This window comes from Cryptomeria japonica, chromosome 9 (genome assembly GCF_030272615.1).
Source record: "Cryptomeria japonica chromosome 9, Sugi_1.0, whole genome shotgun sequence".
Taxonomy (NCBI): Eukaryota; Viridiplantae; Streptophyta; class Pinopsida; order Cupressales; family Cupressaceae; genus Cryptomeria; species Cryptomeria japonica.
In genome coordinates this window covers 361,106,612-361,126,466 of record NC_081413.1, presented here as the reverse complement: position 1 = coordinate 361,126,466, position 19,855 = coordinate 361,106,612, and the positions used below count along the sequence as shown (strand labels likewise).

The window sequence follows — 19,855 nt, the reverse complement described above, 5'->3', positions numbered from 1 at the left end:
CAGAGATTACAGAAACATATAATTGCATCTAATAAGTAATTAAAATTCATTTTCCCAGGCATAACATAACAGGCAAATTCGTCCTGAACCTGAAGGCTGGACACTGATGACATCCAAATAAACACACAAAGCAAGTTCTGGGTAAATAGCTATAATATAAACCAGGCCTGAAGATTTAAAAAACGCAAGTAAAATGAAAATTTATATACCTGTAACTGATCCCTACTAGCAAGCATTTCAAAGAAGGCCTATCTTAAGAAATAGAGTTAATGCCACCATTGTAAACAATTTGAATTACCATCAAACAGACTTCAAACCCAAAAAGAAGAATTGAACTTCTAGGGTACAAAAAATTAAGGGTATCAGTCTTAAAGAATTCCAAGAATTGTCGTTTGTGATGTTACAAATATCTACCTTGACATAATAAATGAATGATCTATACTTACGAAAATTAAAGACCACCCTCCAATCCCTTTGTCTTCTCCTTATTTCCAATTTTATCTGTACTACAGAACTTGAAACATGGAGAGGTAGGAGACAATGAGGCAGTATCAAGGTAACAACCATAAATAAACCCCTCATACCTTTACCGTAATGTACCTAAGAGAATATGCAAGAAATCATGGAGCGTGTAGCTATAGCTATAATGCATTATTTGAAACCAGCATCTGACCAAAAGGATCCCGCATTTCCATTCTTGTCAGAATGTCTATCTGTTGACCCCTGAAAAAAGTCATCCTTGTCATCATCCTGAACATCATCCCATCCAGCCCAATTATCACTTCCTGCCCCAGATGTGCCACCCTTAGTTCCTTTTACAGGGTAAACTGCTTGCTCCTTAATGGAAGTCTCTCTCATAAATGAATCATTTTGATTCTTTAATTTAGGACTGTCACCCCAATCATCCCAGCCTTTAAAACTGCTATTGCCACTGCCCCAGTTATCAGAATTCTGTTTACCACAGCTCTTATCACCACCATCCCTGAAGCCCTGTGAACTCTCTTGCTTATTCTTAGTATTTCCCCAAGGATCTGAGGAACTTCCATACCCAACCTCATGATAATCTCCTCCATCTGCATCATTCAGAAAGCCATTTTGATTTTGCCTTTGGTAGTCTCCTATATTCCAATTCACCCCTCCTTCTTTTGCATAAGCTTCAACTTTTTGGGAAGCCATGGCAACAACTCCCTTCATTAGTCCCCATGTCTTGGAACCAATCTCTGTAGTCTTGGCAGCTACAACAGAGACTGTTTCATTAACCTTTTGATCATATCCTCCTTCCCGAACCTGTGCACAACAACAAAAAATAAAATTATGATATTAAAAGTGATTTGCACTTTTCTGTAAATTTAGACAACACTTATTATATCAGAAATCCTCTCTTCTGCACACTCGTCTGTCTAGGTAGTTTTGACATGAAATTGATCTTAAAGTAGCTTGATATCAACTCATAAAAGATGAATTTAAGATAGCCTGCAACAAATATTTTTATTTGGTTTACATATTTGTGGTCAGCCAATGAGCAATAGGCCTAAGACAGACACAGGCAAGAGTCCACAAAAAAGGAATTGCTCTTTTGCATCGTCTATTCACAATTTCACACAATGAAAAGATATCTAGAATCTAGACCGTGTTTTGCTTGACAAGATTCACTTGTTTAATAGATAAATCATATTTCATGGTCCCCAAGGCTTATAATTAAGCAGACAAAACATCAATGTTGTAAATAACTGCAGCAAGGTTACTGTTGTTAGATTTGTTTTCTCTTCTTGAACTCACCTTAACATCCTGTGCAATGGTTATCTTCTATTCAAGAGCAAACCAAAACTTTCCCCTAAATTGTCAACCAGTGATAAAAGACCCTCCATCAAACAAAAATAACACATCTAAAACATATATGAGATGAGCACAACGCAATGCATTGTGAGAAAAAATGGATGCCGCTTTCCATAGTTACCAGGAGACCCATCTCCTACACGTGGAGACATGTCTCGGAGATGGAGACATGTCTCCGGTACTGGGATGTCTCTGGAAACTTCTTGATGCAGAGGGTTCTTTTGGCTGCCGTCTCTGAAGTCTCCCGACCAAAAATTGACGTCTAACTTAGGGCAAAATGCAGTAAAAGGCAAAGAAGGAAAGCAAATAAACAAAATAATCCTGCAGCAAAGCAGAGTCATAGGGAAACAACTAATAAGGAAACCGTGTTGCAGGAAGACAAAAATCCATGCAAAGTTATAGCGATTGGATCTACTGACAGTGTAGACTTTTTGAGAGGGACATAAATAGTTGTGTAACTGATTTCTTGTCATTGTAACAGTCTAAAGAGAAATTGCCTTTACTATTTAGCCAGGAATATTGAGTGTCCTCAACACCTATATTACCTTACTTTCACTAAACCACTTAGACTGGCTATGGTTCCAGCAGTATAAGCAATTTTAATTTCAAATTTTGTTCAATTTTAAAGTTAAACTTTACTACCGTTCTTGTTTTCAAAGTTCTCTGTCATGATATTTTCTGGAAATTATTAAAATATATTAAAACAAATTGGTGTCTCTCCAAGTACCCCATTTCCTATTTTAAACAATTAGACGTACCAGTACCGGTACCAGTCTCCGCAGTGTCCAAGTAACCCCATCTCCTGGTAACCTTGCCATTTTCTATTTAAGTATGAGATCACATCTATAGTAAACAACAGGGGACGCAAAGAACTAAGATTAGAACTTTGGACCCTTCCAAAACTGCATCTAAATCACATGGAATAGGACTAAACAGCCACATGTATTTATGATAATACATCTAAAAAGTGAATACCTGTATTTAGAAGTGTTTTCTCTTAATTTCGCAAAGTATACTTTCATGAAAAATCGATTTGACAAGGATTATAACAATAACAAAGAAATCAATGAGTACATCTATCAAGCACCTCTGCAAAAAGGAATGCCAAAACTTGAATTTTGATCTAAAAACATGCAACCATCAAGGTTGCAAGAGCAAGACAACCTGGGTACCGAGTAATTGAAAAGTTGTGACTAAAATCCCATGGTGCAAGCGAGGATTTATACACAGGATGAATATTCAATATAACAATAGTACTAAAAACCACAGTTACCAAGTTTAATCTGGATTCATATGAAAGGCACAAAGATTCAAAATCTGATATTCAGAAAAAGGTTAAGAGAATTCCAATTAACAAGAATCATGATATATATATATATATATATATCAATCAATACATTTTTATGTATGAACTATAAATAATTTAATATATGATATGATATGTTTATATATATATATAATATATATATTCAATCAATACATTTTTATGTATGAACTATAAATAATTTAATATATGATATGATATGTTTATACTATAAATTATTAATATATATAACATAATATGTTACTATAATATATTTATTATATGAAAAACAATATAAGTATAACACAAACATCAATTATTGTAACTACAAGTGATGATGTAAGTGACCAAATTGTCAATTGCATGGAAATTATGGGTTTCCAAGGCATAGCAAAGCAAGTTGGCTGGGACATAAGTTTACAGAGAAATGAATTTCAATTTTTTTAATTAAGAACTAATAGGCAATGAAAAACTGTCGGGAAATTATACAAACCAATTTGTCCCATCAAAAATATCCAGATCCAGGTAAACCCTGACCAGATCCACTAAGATTTGGTAAGCATGCTCAAGACTCAAAAAGTGGGCATGCTTTCACTAACCCATGTTGTTAAAACTTAAAACAAGCCAAAATGTTTGCTGAAAAATAACTACTACAAATCACCAATCAGTTCAGCAAAGAGGACAATTAGGTTGATTTACAATTGTTAAGAGTAACAGAAAGGATGAAATAACACAACTGTTTTCATGTTTTATTTTGGATTTGTTTACTTCAAAGATGACAGCAGAACATTTTGTCCTAAAATAGAGACTATGAACTTCATTCTTTGATTTCATGTTCCTAATGGTTGGAATCTCAAGATTGGACTACTATCATTGATTTAAAAACATTGAGCCTCTTAGAAATTTAGAATGTAATGGGAGTTCAATTTTGCGGCAATCAAGTAATCAAATACTTTTCAAATATGCCCAAACAATGAACAATACAAAGCATCCATGCAATAAAGTGTAGAAGCTTGCCTTAGAGGTTATGTCCTTGGTACTTGCTTGGACCACATTAGCAGCAGACTGTGCAGCTGCTGCAGCAACTACTGACAAACGACCAATTCCCTGAATAAATAGGAAAATGCATCAGAAACACTCAGAATTTAGCTCTCATAAAAGATCATGAAAAGAAAACAGATGAAAGATAACATAAACTTAAAAAACAGAAAAAAATAAACTGGAAACACGAAAGGATTTATTTTCAAGCAATATATTAATGATGAGGTCTATATTTGGTGGCTAAAATGTACTATTTTTTTATTTTAATTTTTTTCTGTTTAACAGGTATATCCAAAAGTGTTCCGGGATGTTGCTTGTGTGTGTGTGAGTGTGTGTGAGAGGGAGAGACAGACAAACAGACAGACAGACAGAGAGAAAGGATGGTTCAGCTTGATGCATATTTCCCTTGTTTTGTTTGTTCATATCACACCACTTTCCAATATTGTTGTAGAAGCTCTTATGGTTTCTCACCCTTAGAGCAATCAGCTGTCTTTTTAATAGTGCTCACGCCTTTCCCTTCAGCTGTTAATGCTGAAGCAGTAGGGATTGGATGGGGTAACGGCACCACCTATGAAGAAGCCTTGCAAGTTTGTTCCAAAATTGTTTCACAAGGTATGGGCTCTGAAAACCTTCTAGATGTTGTTCTTCTAGTTCTAGATTTTAAAAATGCCTGCAAGTGGTTAGAGCAGTTTAATGTTATATATAAGTTTTTTTGTAGGCCGCATTCCATCTGAAAGCATGCAACATAACTAGGTTATTACAGTTTGGTTCCCCCATGGCGTTAAATTAGATGCTATTTAGAATTTAACTAAAGGAATGGCCTTGCTTTTTTCATAGTTTTCTAGTTTTTCTCTTCCTAGACTAGAGATTTTTGTGGTGTCTAACAACCAGGCCCTTAAGATGCCTATATGGGTTGAATTCCCTAGTTTTCCTTTTAACCAGTTTTAAACCATATCACCATCTGCCTTGGGAGGGTGGTCTGTATGAAATAGCCAAGTTTTGTTTGGCTCCTATGCAACATAGGGTTCACATGGAAATAGACCTATCCCAAGTTTTAAAAAAAAACTATTGATATATAGACTAGCCACATGTGTTATGTGTAATGCATTCTATATACCAATCTTTTGTCATGTCCCGCCCAAAATTAGGGTATTATAAATACAAATCGCAGCATTAATACTAAACCTAGGGCAAAACAAGGGCCGACCTGGGCAGAAAAGAAACTTTGGCCGACCAGGAATAAAGGCATAAGAAAATAATAATGATAACATCAATTATTTAATAGAGGGCCGACTTACTCTTCAATTTCACATGATCACCCATGGAAGAGTTATTTGTGTTTTTACTTGGCTGACCCTCCTTGTTCAAACACCCATCTTAGACAAGGAAGTAAATGAATAAAAATATTTATTGTTGCTGAGCCGACCTCCTTGAAAGGATATAACCTTTGGGGGAAGAGTCATCTGTGTTGTATAAATAAAAGTTTTAGGAAGTCATTTGAGAGAGGCATCCATGGGATATCTATCCAACTAGGAGCAGAATAAAATCAAAGAATAAATCTGACTTTATATTCAGGAAAGACATCCACGATGGATCAGCCAATGAAAAGAAGAAACATTATACAGAATTAAGGCAGATCTAGGGCAGACCCAAAAGAGAATAAGGGATCAGATCAGAAATTCAAATGCATATGATCTGCATAAATCGAATGAGATCAGACTTGGCATTAAGCTGATTAATGATGCATTGCTGTTTATGACTGTCTAGTATAGCACAATGAACATTATTGGTATCTGCTCATTACTGATTAATGATATACTACTGTTTATGTCTGATTATTATATGCATAATGTCTAAATAATACTGGATCCTTCATATGTTCTCAACCATGGTAGAGGTAATAAGAATTGCAAGAGGGGTACGGTGATGGGTCACTCCTCTATGGTACGCCCCCTCTATGAAGGGAACTAGATGGTTCCATGAGGCCAAGGGTGTACAAAGGGTACTGCCCTTGGGCCTATAAGAGATGACTTCTGATGCACCCTGTTGTAACCTCTATCCACTGTCATGGTGCATCAAAACAAGGGGACCAATCATAGAGAGAAGGAAAAGATTGGCAAGATGAGGGGATAACGGAAAGTGGAAACCTCACTGGATAGATCACCTCATATGGACGGCAGGCCACATGAGGCCAAGAAGGATGGTATATCCGCTCTTGGGCCAAGGGTAGGGGGTCCAAGGCACCCCATTGAAGTCACCATTTCCCCATGCTCTCTTATGGTTGAGCCTTCCAAATATATTTACTGCTTTATGACTGAATTGATAATTCTGCCATGGATTTACTAATGTCAATTATTATAATCAGCTCATTGAAATTATTGTTGTTGTAAATGATTTCTAATCTGTTTGCAGGTTTCAATCAGACGAAGGTACACTCTAAACCCACCTATTTACTTAGAAATTCAGAATTAGGGCAAATTTAGGGCATTCCCAATTAGGGGCCATTACATCTTCCCAATACTTGTTTTAGGTGTCAATTCTCTAAACTTAAAATCAGAAATTGTCCTCTCGCCACCCATAAGCCAAAACTAGCAAATGAATTAGTTAAGAATGAAGATGGTTGGACTAATGTTGGCAACCACAAAACTGATCTCAATGGACCCAATAAAGGCTCTCAATCCAAAAACGCCAAGGCCTTGAGTCCAACCATTCCTTCTCAATGTAATGCCAATAACAAAGCCAACCAAGTGGTGCAACACAGTGAGAGACCACTAATTGCCATAACAAAGACTCAAAGATTAGTAAGCCCTGTTAATCTACAATTCCACTCTTTACAAGTGTTTTATCTTCTACAAGTTTGGTGATTCAAACTGCTTCTCCACCATAGGTTTCTAACTGTTCAAGCAACCATCCTTGTGAGGTTACAAAAGGGGAATATGTCTCTAGAAAGCAGCATATGCAATTCAGAGAGTTTTCACCACAAAATTGGAGCTGATTTATGCAAAACAATTTCCTTGCATTGCAAGGGTTGGAAAGTAAATTTCCAGATAACGGCTTTATTATTTTCCAGAACAGTTCTATACATTTATAGCTTTTCACTTTCAGTGAGGATTGGAAAAATAATAAAATAGGAATGAGAACTGATCTTAAACTCTAGTCTATTCCCTGCATCTGATCAATCAGGATTTACTTACTACAACCAGCTTCACCGACTCTCATCACTGATTTTCTAACTCCAAATGTATTCATCCTTATAGTCCCAGGTTGCTGGCGATTACTTTGCCACTAAAGTAGTTTACCACTGTCGAAGATAAACAACAAAATAATTGATCTTAATTGTTCAGTCTCCTTCCAGGATTAGTCTTCACCACATGACTCCTCCACCTTATGTCGGCTGTAGCTACCACGACAATCTTCGCTCCCACGAGCAGGTTGGCTTTGAGATCGTTTTGGGCGCACTTGCAGTGGCGCCAGATCGATATGGATCTATGGTTCTTTCTTACTCTTGGCATGATGATTTCTCACAGTGCATACTCCTGTCGGCTACGTGGGGGTGGCATTCCCAGCCTACCTTTGTGTATACAGGCTTTCAACTGATTCACAAGCATGAAACAAGAGGTGGAAATAATCCTTATAACTCCCGATAAGGAATTCAGCTTCTAAATATTTATATTGATGTTGTTGACCTGAGGAAGCACCCGAAATATAAACAACATACAATATAAATCGACCTCTTAGGAATGGATAAGGTCGAGCCAAATGGTCTCCACCACTATAAAGTCCCAAAATATGATATTCAGGCATATGTTCGACTCCCTTCAAAATAACAAATATAAACTTTGCACCAAATACTCACGGGTTAATGATATAACTGCTACCAATGACTCTAGGAATCGATATTATATTGTTTATGACTGCTGATGAGGACTATCAATCACAGACAATAGAATATATGAAAGCCGTCTTTCAAGACATATAAACCCTTTGCTGTTTCGTTTTCAGAAACTATTTAATATTCAGAACTACAATAACACCTTATTCCTAGAAGAGATACATAAATACCAAATATCTTTATTCCTGAAACAACTTTAAATCTTACAAATTTATCTCCAATGGAGAACTCACAAATTTAGCTTAGTTGTGATCTCCGTCGTGAATCCACTTTTAGGAAGAGTCAGATTCTCGTCCAACCCTTCTATCCAACTCCTTAAGGTTTCCATCTCCAGAAATCATAAAACATTTTATCAAATCAAGCATGCCTTACAACTCCCAGCAAGCCTCCTTATAAAGACCTCCACAAACTTTCTAGAAGATAAGGCCAACTTGAACATTGGAAAACTTTATTTAAATAAGTGACATTATTTATTATTTAGTTAAATCAATTAATATTAAGTCATCATATGAATATTTTATTTATATTTTGATAACTTTATAAAAATCAATTTAATTAAATTTCACCTTAAAAATTGGGGACATTACATCCCGAGACCATTATTCTTCATGAACCACGTCTCTTGGAATGTCAAGAGTCTAACAGACCCACACCACAAACTCATTGTGCAAGTTTTTCAACAAAGAGTTGCTCTTTGACATTCTTTGTCTTCGGGAGATCAAGGTTGTTGGTTTTCTCATATCAACTATGTGCCATGTTGGACTCTAACAAGATATCCCTAAACTATGTCTCTTGGAATGTCAGGAGTCAAACAAACCCACACCACAAACTCATTGTGTGAATTTTTCAACAAAGAGTTGCTCTTTGACACTCTCGGTCTTAAAGAGATCGAGGTTGTTGGTTTTCTCATATCAACTATGTGCCAAATTGGACTCTAAGGAGATGTCCCTAGACCATCATTCTTCATGAACTATGTCTCTTGGAACGTTAGGAGTCTAACAAACCCACACCACAAACTCATTGTGCAAATTTTTTGACAAAAAGTTGCTTTTCACATTCTTTGTCTTCAAGAGATCAAGGTTGTTGGTTTCTCGTATCAACTATGTGCCATGTCATATGACAAGTGTTGGTTGTTTCAAAAATAACCATGAGCAAGGACAAGGAGGTGTGTAACTCTAGTGGATGCCAAGAAGCACTCTCTCTATGTTATGCATGGCTACACCCATTTAACAAGGCCTTATAAGTCCTTTCCAGCATTGGCATTAAAGCCTTCAGCATTTTTAATACCTATGCATCAAATGATGCAAATAAAAGGACTTTGCTTAGGTGATGGCGTGTGAATGAACTGCCTAGTCCCTATGGGTCTTTAATGGCAACTTCAATATGGTTGAGGTAGCCTTTGACAAGCAAGGCCATTTGCCAGAAAAATGGAAAAATGGTGAAAGAGCTGTGGCTTTACATCTGCATAAAAATTAGGCCTTTATGATCCCAATCTTATACAACAAAATGCATCTTCTATTGGTACAAATGGTCCAACTTGCATTATGATTTTGAAAAGAGTCATAAAGGTATTTGATTGTGCTATTATGTTGGGGCAACTTGCCAACAATTATTCTCTCTTGGTTGAAACGCTTCCAAATAGTGTGCTTTCTAATCACTCTCTCATTCATTTCTAGTGGGATCTTCAAAACAAAAAGCTAGAAAACCACTACTCTTTCTAAAAGTGTCTCTTCTTCATCATAAGTCCATGTTGGTCAACATCCAACATGTGCCACACCCAGATGGTGATATAGATTGGATTGCTCGGTGAACTCATGCCATCACCTACATTGTCCATTTCTTAAGAATTTTTGGTATGAACTAGCAAGGATTCATCGCAAGACTTATGTAGGCATGCCCTCAAATCACAACCCACTTTGTGCTTAGCTTGTAATGATACCTTTTCATAAACCATTGCAAGTTCAAGTGTCCAAATAGCACCATTAGTTGCAAGTGGATGATGCCTAAACCGCCTAGGAAACTCAAATTAAAGCTCGACTTCACTAGTTCAAAGGTCAACAATAAAGTCTCCAAGGGATTTTTTCAGGCATTTCATGCAAAAAGTCTACCCAACAAATCCAAACCATCAAAGAAGCTAACAAATATATTTCTTGACTTCTTAAGTTTTGAATACTTTTGTTCAACAATACGTTAAGGTTTCCAAAACTCGAGATCCTTCACCTAAGGGTAAAGAATCACTAAGATTTATTTAGATACAATCCCTTGTCATCTCTCTATATCCCAAGCTATTGCCTGCAAAAAACTCCTCTCCTAGGAGGGCATCCAATTGACATTGCACGACATGGTCAATGATAAAGCACTTGGATGTGATGGCCTCCCTAGTGAATCCTACAAAATCCTTTGGGAAGATGCGACTCTAACTTGTATAAAGTCCACCTTGAAGCATTTCATACCAGCCTTTTACGCTCTATCATTAACAAAGGAGACAATATTAATACCCAAAGTTGAGAATCCTAAATTTATTTGTAACCAAAGGCCCATTTTTGTTGAATGCCTCCTATAAAATCATTGTGAATGCTCTTGTTCTATGATTTAGACACCTCTTCCTACTAATTGTCTAGCCAAAGCAAAATAGTTTTATCTCAAGCAAATATATCTTAGATAATTTTACTGATGTCTAGGAAGGTACGGAATGGGCTAGAAAATCTAACCAAAAACAAAACTCTATTAAACTCGACTTTGAGAAAGGCTATGATAGAATTGAGTGGAACTTCACTCCTAGCAATGCTTAGTGCTCTTATCTTTGGCTCCAATTTTATTCAATTGGTTCAAATGCTTTTTGTGGGTGCCTCTCCTTGTCTTATAATTGGTTCAAATGCTTTTTGTGGGTGCCTCTCCTTGTCTTATGGTCAACCACATTCAATCCAGTCAATTTGGCCTTTTTAGGGCTATTTAGCAAGCTTATTTTCTTGCTCCTTCACTATATGTTTTGGCTGCTAAAGGCTTTGGCTATCTACTTGCCAATGCCACCTTGCATCAACAAGTTAAAGGGATCTCCCTTCCTAGAACAATTCTGAACGATTGGTATTTTGCTAACAACTTGTTCCTCATGTTGCTTGAGGATGAAGATAATATTAAGAAGGCTTTAAAGTTGTCTTGACACCTTTTTGTTTGGATTTTGGTTCAAACATGCAATGGAATAAAATACAATTCTACAAGTAATCCTTTTCTTCACATTCACCCTAGCTTAATTCTTTTGGTTGAAAGCCTATTGACCACGGAGAGATTCTCAATTTTTTGGGGATCCACTTTGCTTTACAAACTTGCCAATCTACATCATGCGATATGTCATTGATAGAGTTTTAAAAGAGCTAGTAAACTAGATTATAAGCTACTTTCATTGGCTGGTAAGTTTCAAATATGTTCTCAAATGCTTATTTCCACATGTATATCATTCCTCCTGCTAGGTCCCTTCCAAGTTGTCACAGCACAAGCTTCTACAAGATTTTCTATGGGCCAATTCAGCATGCAACTAAGGCTTTCACAAAGTTGCATATGGTATCTAGTGCCTTCCTATAGACTCTACAAGATTAGATCTTATTGATGTTTTGGATTAAGGCAAAAACAGGTTTTGAAGGGGCCCCGAAACCCTTTACAAAATGATTCTACGAGGTATAGAATCAGAAAGCAACATCCAAAACAAAACGGGCTGCAAGGATAGGCATAAAAAACAGCAGCCAGAGAGACAGCAAAAGCCCAGCCGGGCACAAAAAGACAACAGAAAGACCAAACCCAGACACAGAAAGAACCAGCAACAAAAAACAACCTAGTTACATTAGGCTTCTAAGGGTCTCAACGACCTCAGCCTCAAGGGCATTCATGGTATCAGCAACAGCCTTCATAGCTTTATGATCCAAATTCTAGAAGGCCGCCTTTTTTATCGTGTTCCCTCGAGTCCTTTTGGAGGGTCCTTCACCACTTTGATCCGCCTTAGCTTCATCACCAATAACAACAACAGCCTTATCCGGTTATTCCAGACTATTCACCATGGTATTCATAACCATTGCAGATTGTTAGACAATTTTATGACTGCTAACCATAATAGTCTTGAGGGTGTCCTGAATCTTGTTGTAGCCTTCCTCAACACGGGTGATGCGTTCCTCCAGCCTTTTCTTCAGCTGATCAACCCCTTACCCTTAATTCTTGATACAATCCATGACCGACTTCTTCTCAGCCTCAGTCCAATTCCCTTCATTATTCGGATTACCATGAGAAGAACCAACAGGGAAAGAATCCATTTTGCTTCCCAGGGCTCTTTGATTAATCCAGATCTCTTTAAGTTCATGAAACAGTCACTTGAACAAACTGAAAGTATCAATTGCATGATCACAAGCCATGCCTAGCACATTTTCATAATCCTCCCTCTTATCATTTAGCTCATCACTTTTGGGATGAAGGTCTGCAATACCAGCCACACCCACATTACCAATCTCTTTATAGGACAGAGGAGAGGTCACGACATTAAGGTTATCAGGGTTCTTAACATCATCTGCCTTCTCACTAGAAGACGGGGAGCCATTCTCAACCGAAGTAGAGGAGGAGGACATAACAATGTTCTTATGACCTTTGGAACCCTTCCTCATCTTGGGTTTAGAGCTTGAAGGAATTTCCATTTTAGCTTTTTTCAAGGGAGGGGGAGTCTCATCAGACGCAGACGCAGACGCAAACCCAGAGGCTTCATTATCAAACTCTCCCGCACTAGTCTCGTCATTCTCAGAAGAAATGTGGATAAAATCATCAAGGGGAGGAAGAGCACGGAAATGGGCATCAATAAGGACCAGTAGGCCTTCATGCACAATGGGGAACTTAGCAGGATGCACAATGGGGAACTTAGCAGGGTTCTTGCGGTGGTCACTGAAATTAGCCCTAAGAGCAGACATGAGGTAGAAAGGGAAAGACATCTTCACACCATGGCGGAAATGATTCAAAATAACAAAGTGGTGGCCATACACCCTGGTATACCGACCATCCAAAGTAAGGTAATTCATAATTACCTTGAGAAGCTTCTACCAAAAAGACTTAATGACCGCAATATCATAGTAGTTGGCCGTCTTCTTAACGATTTTAGCCCGCTCCGCCTCCTCCTTGTGGAAATTCAGCACAGCTTGCTCCATATACACCCTATCTTTGTAATACTTCATGTCATCCATAGATAACCCAGTAACCTGTGCAATAAGGGCTTCATCAACCAGGACCTTCCGACCATGAAGAACAATCGTTCCATCCTTCCAGTTTTTAGCAAAATAGCTCGTGACATCTTGATTTTGCCCTTGAACCCTCTCAATGTATGGAGTGAGCCCACCTTTCTCCAAAATTTGCCATAGCTTCTTTTCATTCTTTAGTTGCACACAGCTAGGCGGCTCAATTCTTTTTCTCGCACCACCCATTTTATCAAGCTCTCTGTAATACACTCTACAAAGAATTTCCAAAGCTAAAGCAAGCCTCCAAAAAATGTATAAAATCGCCCACAAAGCATGCGAAATAAATTCGCATCGATTCTCATGTCCTCTCTGGCTACCTGTCTCAGAATGGAAGGTATTAGCAATTCTAGAAACACTCAAAGTCATTAGGGCACTAGTAATCATTAAATTTACTCCCCTGACTTCACTCGTGGAGCAGATGCATAGCAAATTCCGAGTCCAACCTGTCACCATGGGTCCAACAAAGTTGGGCTTTACACGTCACTCCCCTATTGGCAAGGAAGTCAGCAATCACATTGGCTTGTCTATATACATGGACGAAAATGCATTTATCAAAGATTTTAATAATATCTTTAGCTTTTTTCATCCAAATATCAACATTCCAAGCCGGAGTAGAATTGGCCTTTAGGTAGTTGATAATGTTCTTTGAGTCCCCCTCGACCCAAACAAGCTTACAGTTGTTCTGTTTAGCAAGTTTTAAACTATAATAAGCTCCTATGGCTTCAGCAACATTATTAGTTTGTTTACCAAGAGGGAGAGCAATAGCAGAAATGAAGCTGCCATAGTGATCCCGTATCACCCCACCACAGCCAGCTTGACCAAGGTTCCCTCTAGCCACTCCATCGAAATTGATTTTAACCTATCCTTGGGGTGGAAAGTTCCAACTAATGTTGTCCCTAGGGTTGACCTTAGGTGTAACCATATGATGACCAAAATCCCAATCCTTGACAACATTGGCTTCATACTCCTTAAGGATACCATTGTGAGAGAGAACATTGGGGCTAACAACCGAGAGGTTATCAAAGATGGCTCTAGAAATTTTCTTGAAGACAATATCAAAGGGAAGATGGATATCCCTAAAGATACGATTATTACGTTCTTTCCATAAACCCCACGTCATGTGAGGAAACACAAAAAACCAGAGCTTCTTTATGAAGGGATTTCTTGAGGCCGGGTTCCATTGGGGAACGAACTCCTTAACAGCTCCCGGTAAAGTCTAGCAAAGATCCCATTTTTGAAGCACCAAACTCCAAATCTCAGAAGTGTAAGAGCAATGTAAAAATAGATGGTCCACAGATTTAGCCTCCTGCAAGCACAAGTAGCATCCATTTGGAATAGAAAAACCTCTCTTAACAAGATTGTCAGTAGTTAAGATTTTATTAAGAAAGAAGAGCCAAAAAAACATAATGACCTTAGGAGAAAGGTCCTTAATCCAAACTTTAGAACACCAGGACACGTGGGGTTCATTACAGAAATCCGCAGAAGCCACAGAAAACTTCCCATTGATATTGAATTTCCAAATTAGTTCATCTTCCACACTTTCCTCCAAACCAAAAGAATTTAGGGAAATTTGAAAATGGGTGAAAGAAGGATTAATAACAAGAAGATTTACCCACTTACCCTCCTTCCAATAGTCAGCCACCATTGAGCCAAAAGAAGCCACACAAAGATCCCTTAAAGATCCCAAAGTCGGATCAGAAGCAAATGAATGATTCCCGATCCAACAATCATCCCAAAACCTGATTTTTCTTCCATTCCCCAGCTTCCAATAGGCTCCCCAGCTAGCCACATCCCTAGCCTTGAGGATATTGTTCCAAAGATGAGATCCAACGGGGATATGAGAAGAACTCAAAAAATCCTGCAATGAATGAACATTAGAGAGATATTTATTGTGCCATAAGGTGTTCCATTCCCTTCTACAGTCATAAGACATCCAGACCTGTTTAGCCAAAAGAGCATTATTAAAGGTTTTGATGCTTCTAATTCCCAATCCACCATATCTCCTTGGCTTGTAGACATTCTCCCAAGCAAAGATCTTATTGATGTTAATAGACAAGGAATTCTGTTATTATTGTGCTTTGTGTTAAATGGATTGTTAAAGATTGTGATGGCAATAAAGTCTGGCAAGTATTGCTATGCAATTGTATTATGTTTAATTCTCCATATCAAAGAGCTGCTATGAAATGGCCTTGGTTTCCATTCCCTTGTGATTTCTCTAATTCCTATCCAAAAATAAAGGCAGTTTCGTTGCCAAAAGTATATGGTCGATTATGAAGCCATCCAGTCATGTCTTGGGTGGAACAGGAACAAATTTTGTAATTTCACCCATCAACCAACAATCTATTTAGTGGTCTCCCACCATTTTTTTCAAAATAAGCATTTGGCTGAGATTTTCTTGGTTGAACTCTCTCAAAAGTTTTAGAAGAGCTAGGCATATCCCAGATTTATATTCCAAGGTGAATTCCACTTGGCTCTCTTGGCTGCAGGCCAGGATTAAGTTTGATTTGAACCATGCAAATAAGGAAACCTTCCAGATGACTATTCAAGTCACACCTTAACAATAGTTGCGCAAAATTTATGTGTTCTAATAAGCTTTGGTGGAAGGACTGGAAGTGGTATGTGGATATGCCCTTCTAGAATTAAACCTTTAGAAAAGTATACAGATGACTTTCGCCCCATCTACCCATGGTTCAGAAACTTAGTTACAAATGGTCTCTCAAGCTTCCATCTTTTATATGGGATAAATTCTTTCCAAATGATTTGGAAAGCAATTATGAAGCCCAAGGTTGCTCATTTTGGCAATCACTTACCCATCTTTGTGTTGATAATCCCATATGCCCATCTTGTGGGCAACCTGAAACTCTATTGCACCTTTTTTAGTTTTGTGCTCATGCACAAATAGCACGGCAATGGATTCATGATTTTTTACAGCCTCTTTAGCCTAAACCTTTTACTTGGCACAATGTTTTGTTAGGAAATAAGACCAACTTTTCAACCAAATTATCCCAACTAGAATTTCTCGTTTGCATCTAGAAAGACAGAAATTCTCCTTTTTTTGCTAAATCTATTGTTGATTCCAATTTTGCTATTCACTCCAAATTATTGATAGGTGCTAATATGCTCAGGTAGATTCAAATTCAAGCCACGAAAGTGGCTCTTGAAGTTCAGCATCTTCAAACTTTGTTAGATCACTAACAGAATGCCTGTAGTGTTGTGAAGGCTCTGCCCTCTTCACTTCATGCAAATCCACCCACCATGGGCAACAAAATGGCCTTTCTGAATTCACTCAGTACCACTCTTCAAAGAGGCTTTTCTTTGCTACCAGTCGGGCAGTCGTCTTCTAGTTGATCTTGGCCTACTGGCTTCAATGGTGGATAGTCATTGCTTACCTGCCACTCTCTTGCATCCTCTCAACTATGGGGGTGGCTCCCCCAGGAACCAAAGCAAATTTCCCCACCTTGTGGTTGTCATTTGCCTCCAATGAGTGTTCAGATTCTGCCTGGTATTTAGGATTCACAGCCACAAGGTACCCTCGAGAAAGGAGAAGATACAACTCTCACCAGTAGATGGGTGATCCTGATAATAAGGACCCCCCCCCCCTCCCAGTGCTTGTTTTATAGCATCAATTGTTTGATTTTGTGTTTTTTTATGAAACTTGATGTTAATCTCAAGCCGTTGGTTTAAACAGTTGTTTCCTTTTTGGGGCCTTGTGTTCTGTGGAAACATGGAGGTCGCTTTGTACTTGATGCTTTGTTTCCTAGCTAGGCAGGTTTGGATAGTTTTGGGGGCGCGCATTCTGCCTACAATTTTTTGAGCATTGAGTGAACATTTTTACTTTGGTATTAATATATAGATAGCTCTAATTCATAGAAAAAATGTTCTGGGCAAACATGAATGTTTGTAAAGATTAAGGTGAACAATAATGTCCAATTAAACACTAGAATACATGGACACAAAACTACTGACATAATCCTGATTCATAGTGAACAATTAAACTTCAAATCATAATAAAAAACAACACAAATTGGAGCAGGTGCCAAGATATATCAACTAATAGCCTAAGTCACCTGATTTGTGTACATGTTCAAATCCAGTGAGAATTATACTTAGAAATTCCGCAGAAGATCAAAAGCCAAGCAAAAAATGCGATATGTTCAAAATAGAACTGTGAATACTAGAACTTCACGTATCTAGATTATAAAAAAATGCAGTACACATTTTCAATTTTTCAAACACATTTCAATTAATTCCTTTTAAATCACTTGATTCAACAACTAAAATCTCAACAGCCAATGATGTCTCAATATGGATTGTAGGCATCGCTTTCAATGAATTCCTTTTAAATCACTTCATTCAATGACTAAGCTGAACGGCAAAAGATATCCCAACAAAGATTCTAAGTATCTCTTTGTAGATTTCAGCAAGAACCAGCTCTAGAACAATAAGTCAGGTTAGAAAATATACATGCGACAATTCCACAGCTGTAGTCCAAGAATGAGATCAAAGACAATAAGAAACTACCACCTCAATTTGGGGCCAACATGGTAAGGGATAAAGGCGACAAAGCACTGGACTCCTTAAAGCTAAATTCTACAGTGCAGAAATAAACTCATAAGATAAAAGAAGGAAACGAAAGTTAGCAAAACTTCAAACATATGGCCTTGATCTTGTTGGTTAGCAGTCAATCCTCGGTTGTAAAAAATTCGGAGACTTGATGTTACAATATGTTGCGGCTTCTATCCTTGAAGTCTCTGCCTTGAGAACTCATGCTGCTTAGTTTGGGTTACGTCCGGTTATAAGCTAGTTTAGTATCGGCGTACCAATTATATTTTGATTTATATTCAATGAAAAGTTATTTTCTTCTTACTAAAAAGAATAAAAACTGGACGGTGAAAAGAGTAGTCATACATCAGACAACAATCAATAATTACAATTTTGTTCGACTGACCTGAGAGACTACGGAAACAGTGTCCTTCAGAACATCATTCTGATTTGCCCTAGATGGAGGAGGGCAGCTGCCAGCAGATCCAAAACCAACATACTTCCCACCCTGAGATGGGGGAAGCCCCTCAGGCCTGGACTCATTTTCCACCCTCTTTCGAGCAAAAAAATCCTCTTTGTTTGCAGCGGAAGCCTCCAATTGTGACCTTGTGTAAATATTGTCTGAAGATCTAGATCGGATCGGCCCTCCGTCGCCTGGACCATTATCTCTAAGGCTTTGAGCAGACTGATTTCTCCTTATATCACCTCCTCCCGAACTTGGATTATCATCTCCATCCCAACTGTCCCAACCACCCGAGCCCTGCCACCGAGATCCAGAATTTCCCCCACTCTTTGGTTGGGTGTCCTTTCCGTGTCCCAATGGAGGTTTTCCGATAGTTTCTTTCTCTACAGGAGGATCTTTCCATGGCCGCCCTTCTGCCAAGGCCTGAATCTTCTCTCTGTAAATCCCTGGGGATAATGATGATGATCCCGTGTTTTACAGATAGTCAATTTAATATACGAACATATCGACTCATTAACACCACTAATTGCATAAGAAAAGAACTCATTTATCTGGCCTCATCTCATGAAGGCAATGGAAGAGAGAGAAGAAAAGGGTATACATACCTGCAGCTTTGGTGTTATACTTAGAAACAATGTCAGTTTCCTTTGAAATACCATACTGGGCAAGGAAGGAATTGAGGGCCTGGTTACCACCTGCCTCCATCTTCTTGATCTGGATCTCAGACCATGAATCCATTGTCACTGATCTCACAAAGCTTATGTGGACACCGAGGCCCCTGTGTCTCCCTGAGCATTCCAAACACATGAAGATGCCATACGACACCGACGCCCATTGGGGATTCTTTTGTGCACAATCCACACACGTCTTGTTGCCTGTTTGTGATTGGAGTTCCCTCAGCCTTCTTGCTGAAGAAGCCATTAAAAGGTTATATTTCAAGTGGCTCCTCCTCCCTAATAAAGAGCCTCCTCAGATGGCGAAATTGGCAATGGCGAGATCGCCTACCCGAGGAGCACAGACAGAATATTTCTGCATCCACCTTATCATGACATTAGAGATTGTCTGGATCTCTGTGCCATTTAAAACCAAAATTTACCCGAAGTGGGAACCAGCAGAGCCCTTTTTCTTAGAAAATACCATTTTCCTTTTTTTCAGATAATTTTTTGGGGGAAAAGGAAAAAAAATATTTCCATGATGCAAAGTTGGGAGGTTAAATGGGTGACCCGACTTCGCATGAATGAATGAATTTAATAATGTTTATGCAAATAAGCAGTTTTATAAGATTAAGAAAAGTAAAGAATATAAGGATTATTTTTAAAAAGTTTTATACATTTTTAATTTTTAATGTTTTGATTAAAAATTTGTCATTTAACTAGTCTCATCTTTTCAAATAAAATAATCAGGTTGTCTATGTTTAATTTGTCTTTGTACTTGATGTTGATATCAATGTAGATCTTACACACATGATACAGTGTCATTCTATCTTCATCATTTCTTTGTTACAAAATAGGCACTTC

General features: G+C 38.1%; 1 protein-coding gene across 1 annotated transcript; it reads right to left on the bottom strand.

Moving 5' to 3' along the window:
- Positions 1-266: 266 nt before the first annotated feature.
- LOC131029683 (probable ADP-ribosylation factor GTPase-activating protein AGD6) lies at positions 267-19,562 on the bottom strand. Its single transcript, XM_057960271.2, has 4 exons — positions 18,944-19,562; positions 18,282-18,784; positions 4,157-4,246; positions 267-1,287 (listed from the first exon to the last, which is right to left on the bottom strand). Exons 1-4 carry the CDS (start codon positions 19,257-19,259, stop codon positions 652-654), a joined length of 1,545 nt encoding a protein of 514 aa, XP_057816254.1. The 5' UTR covers positions 19,260-19,562; the 3' UTR covers positions 267-651.
- Positions 19,563-19,855: the final 293 nt, after the last annotated feature.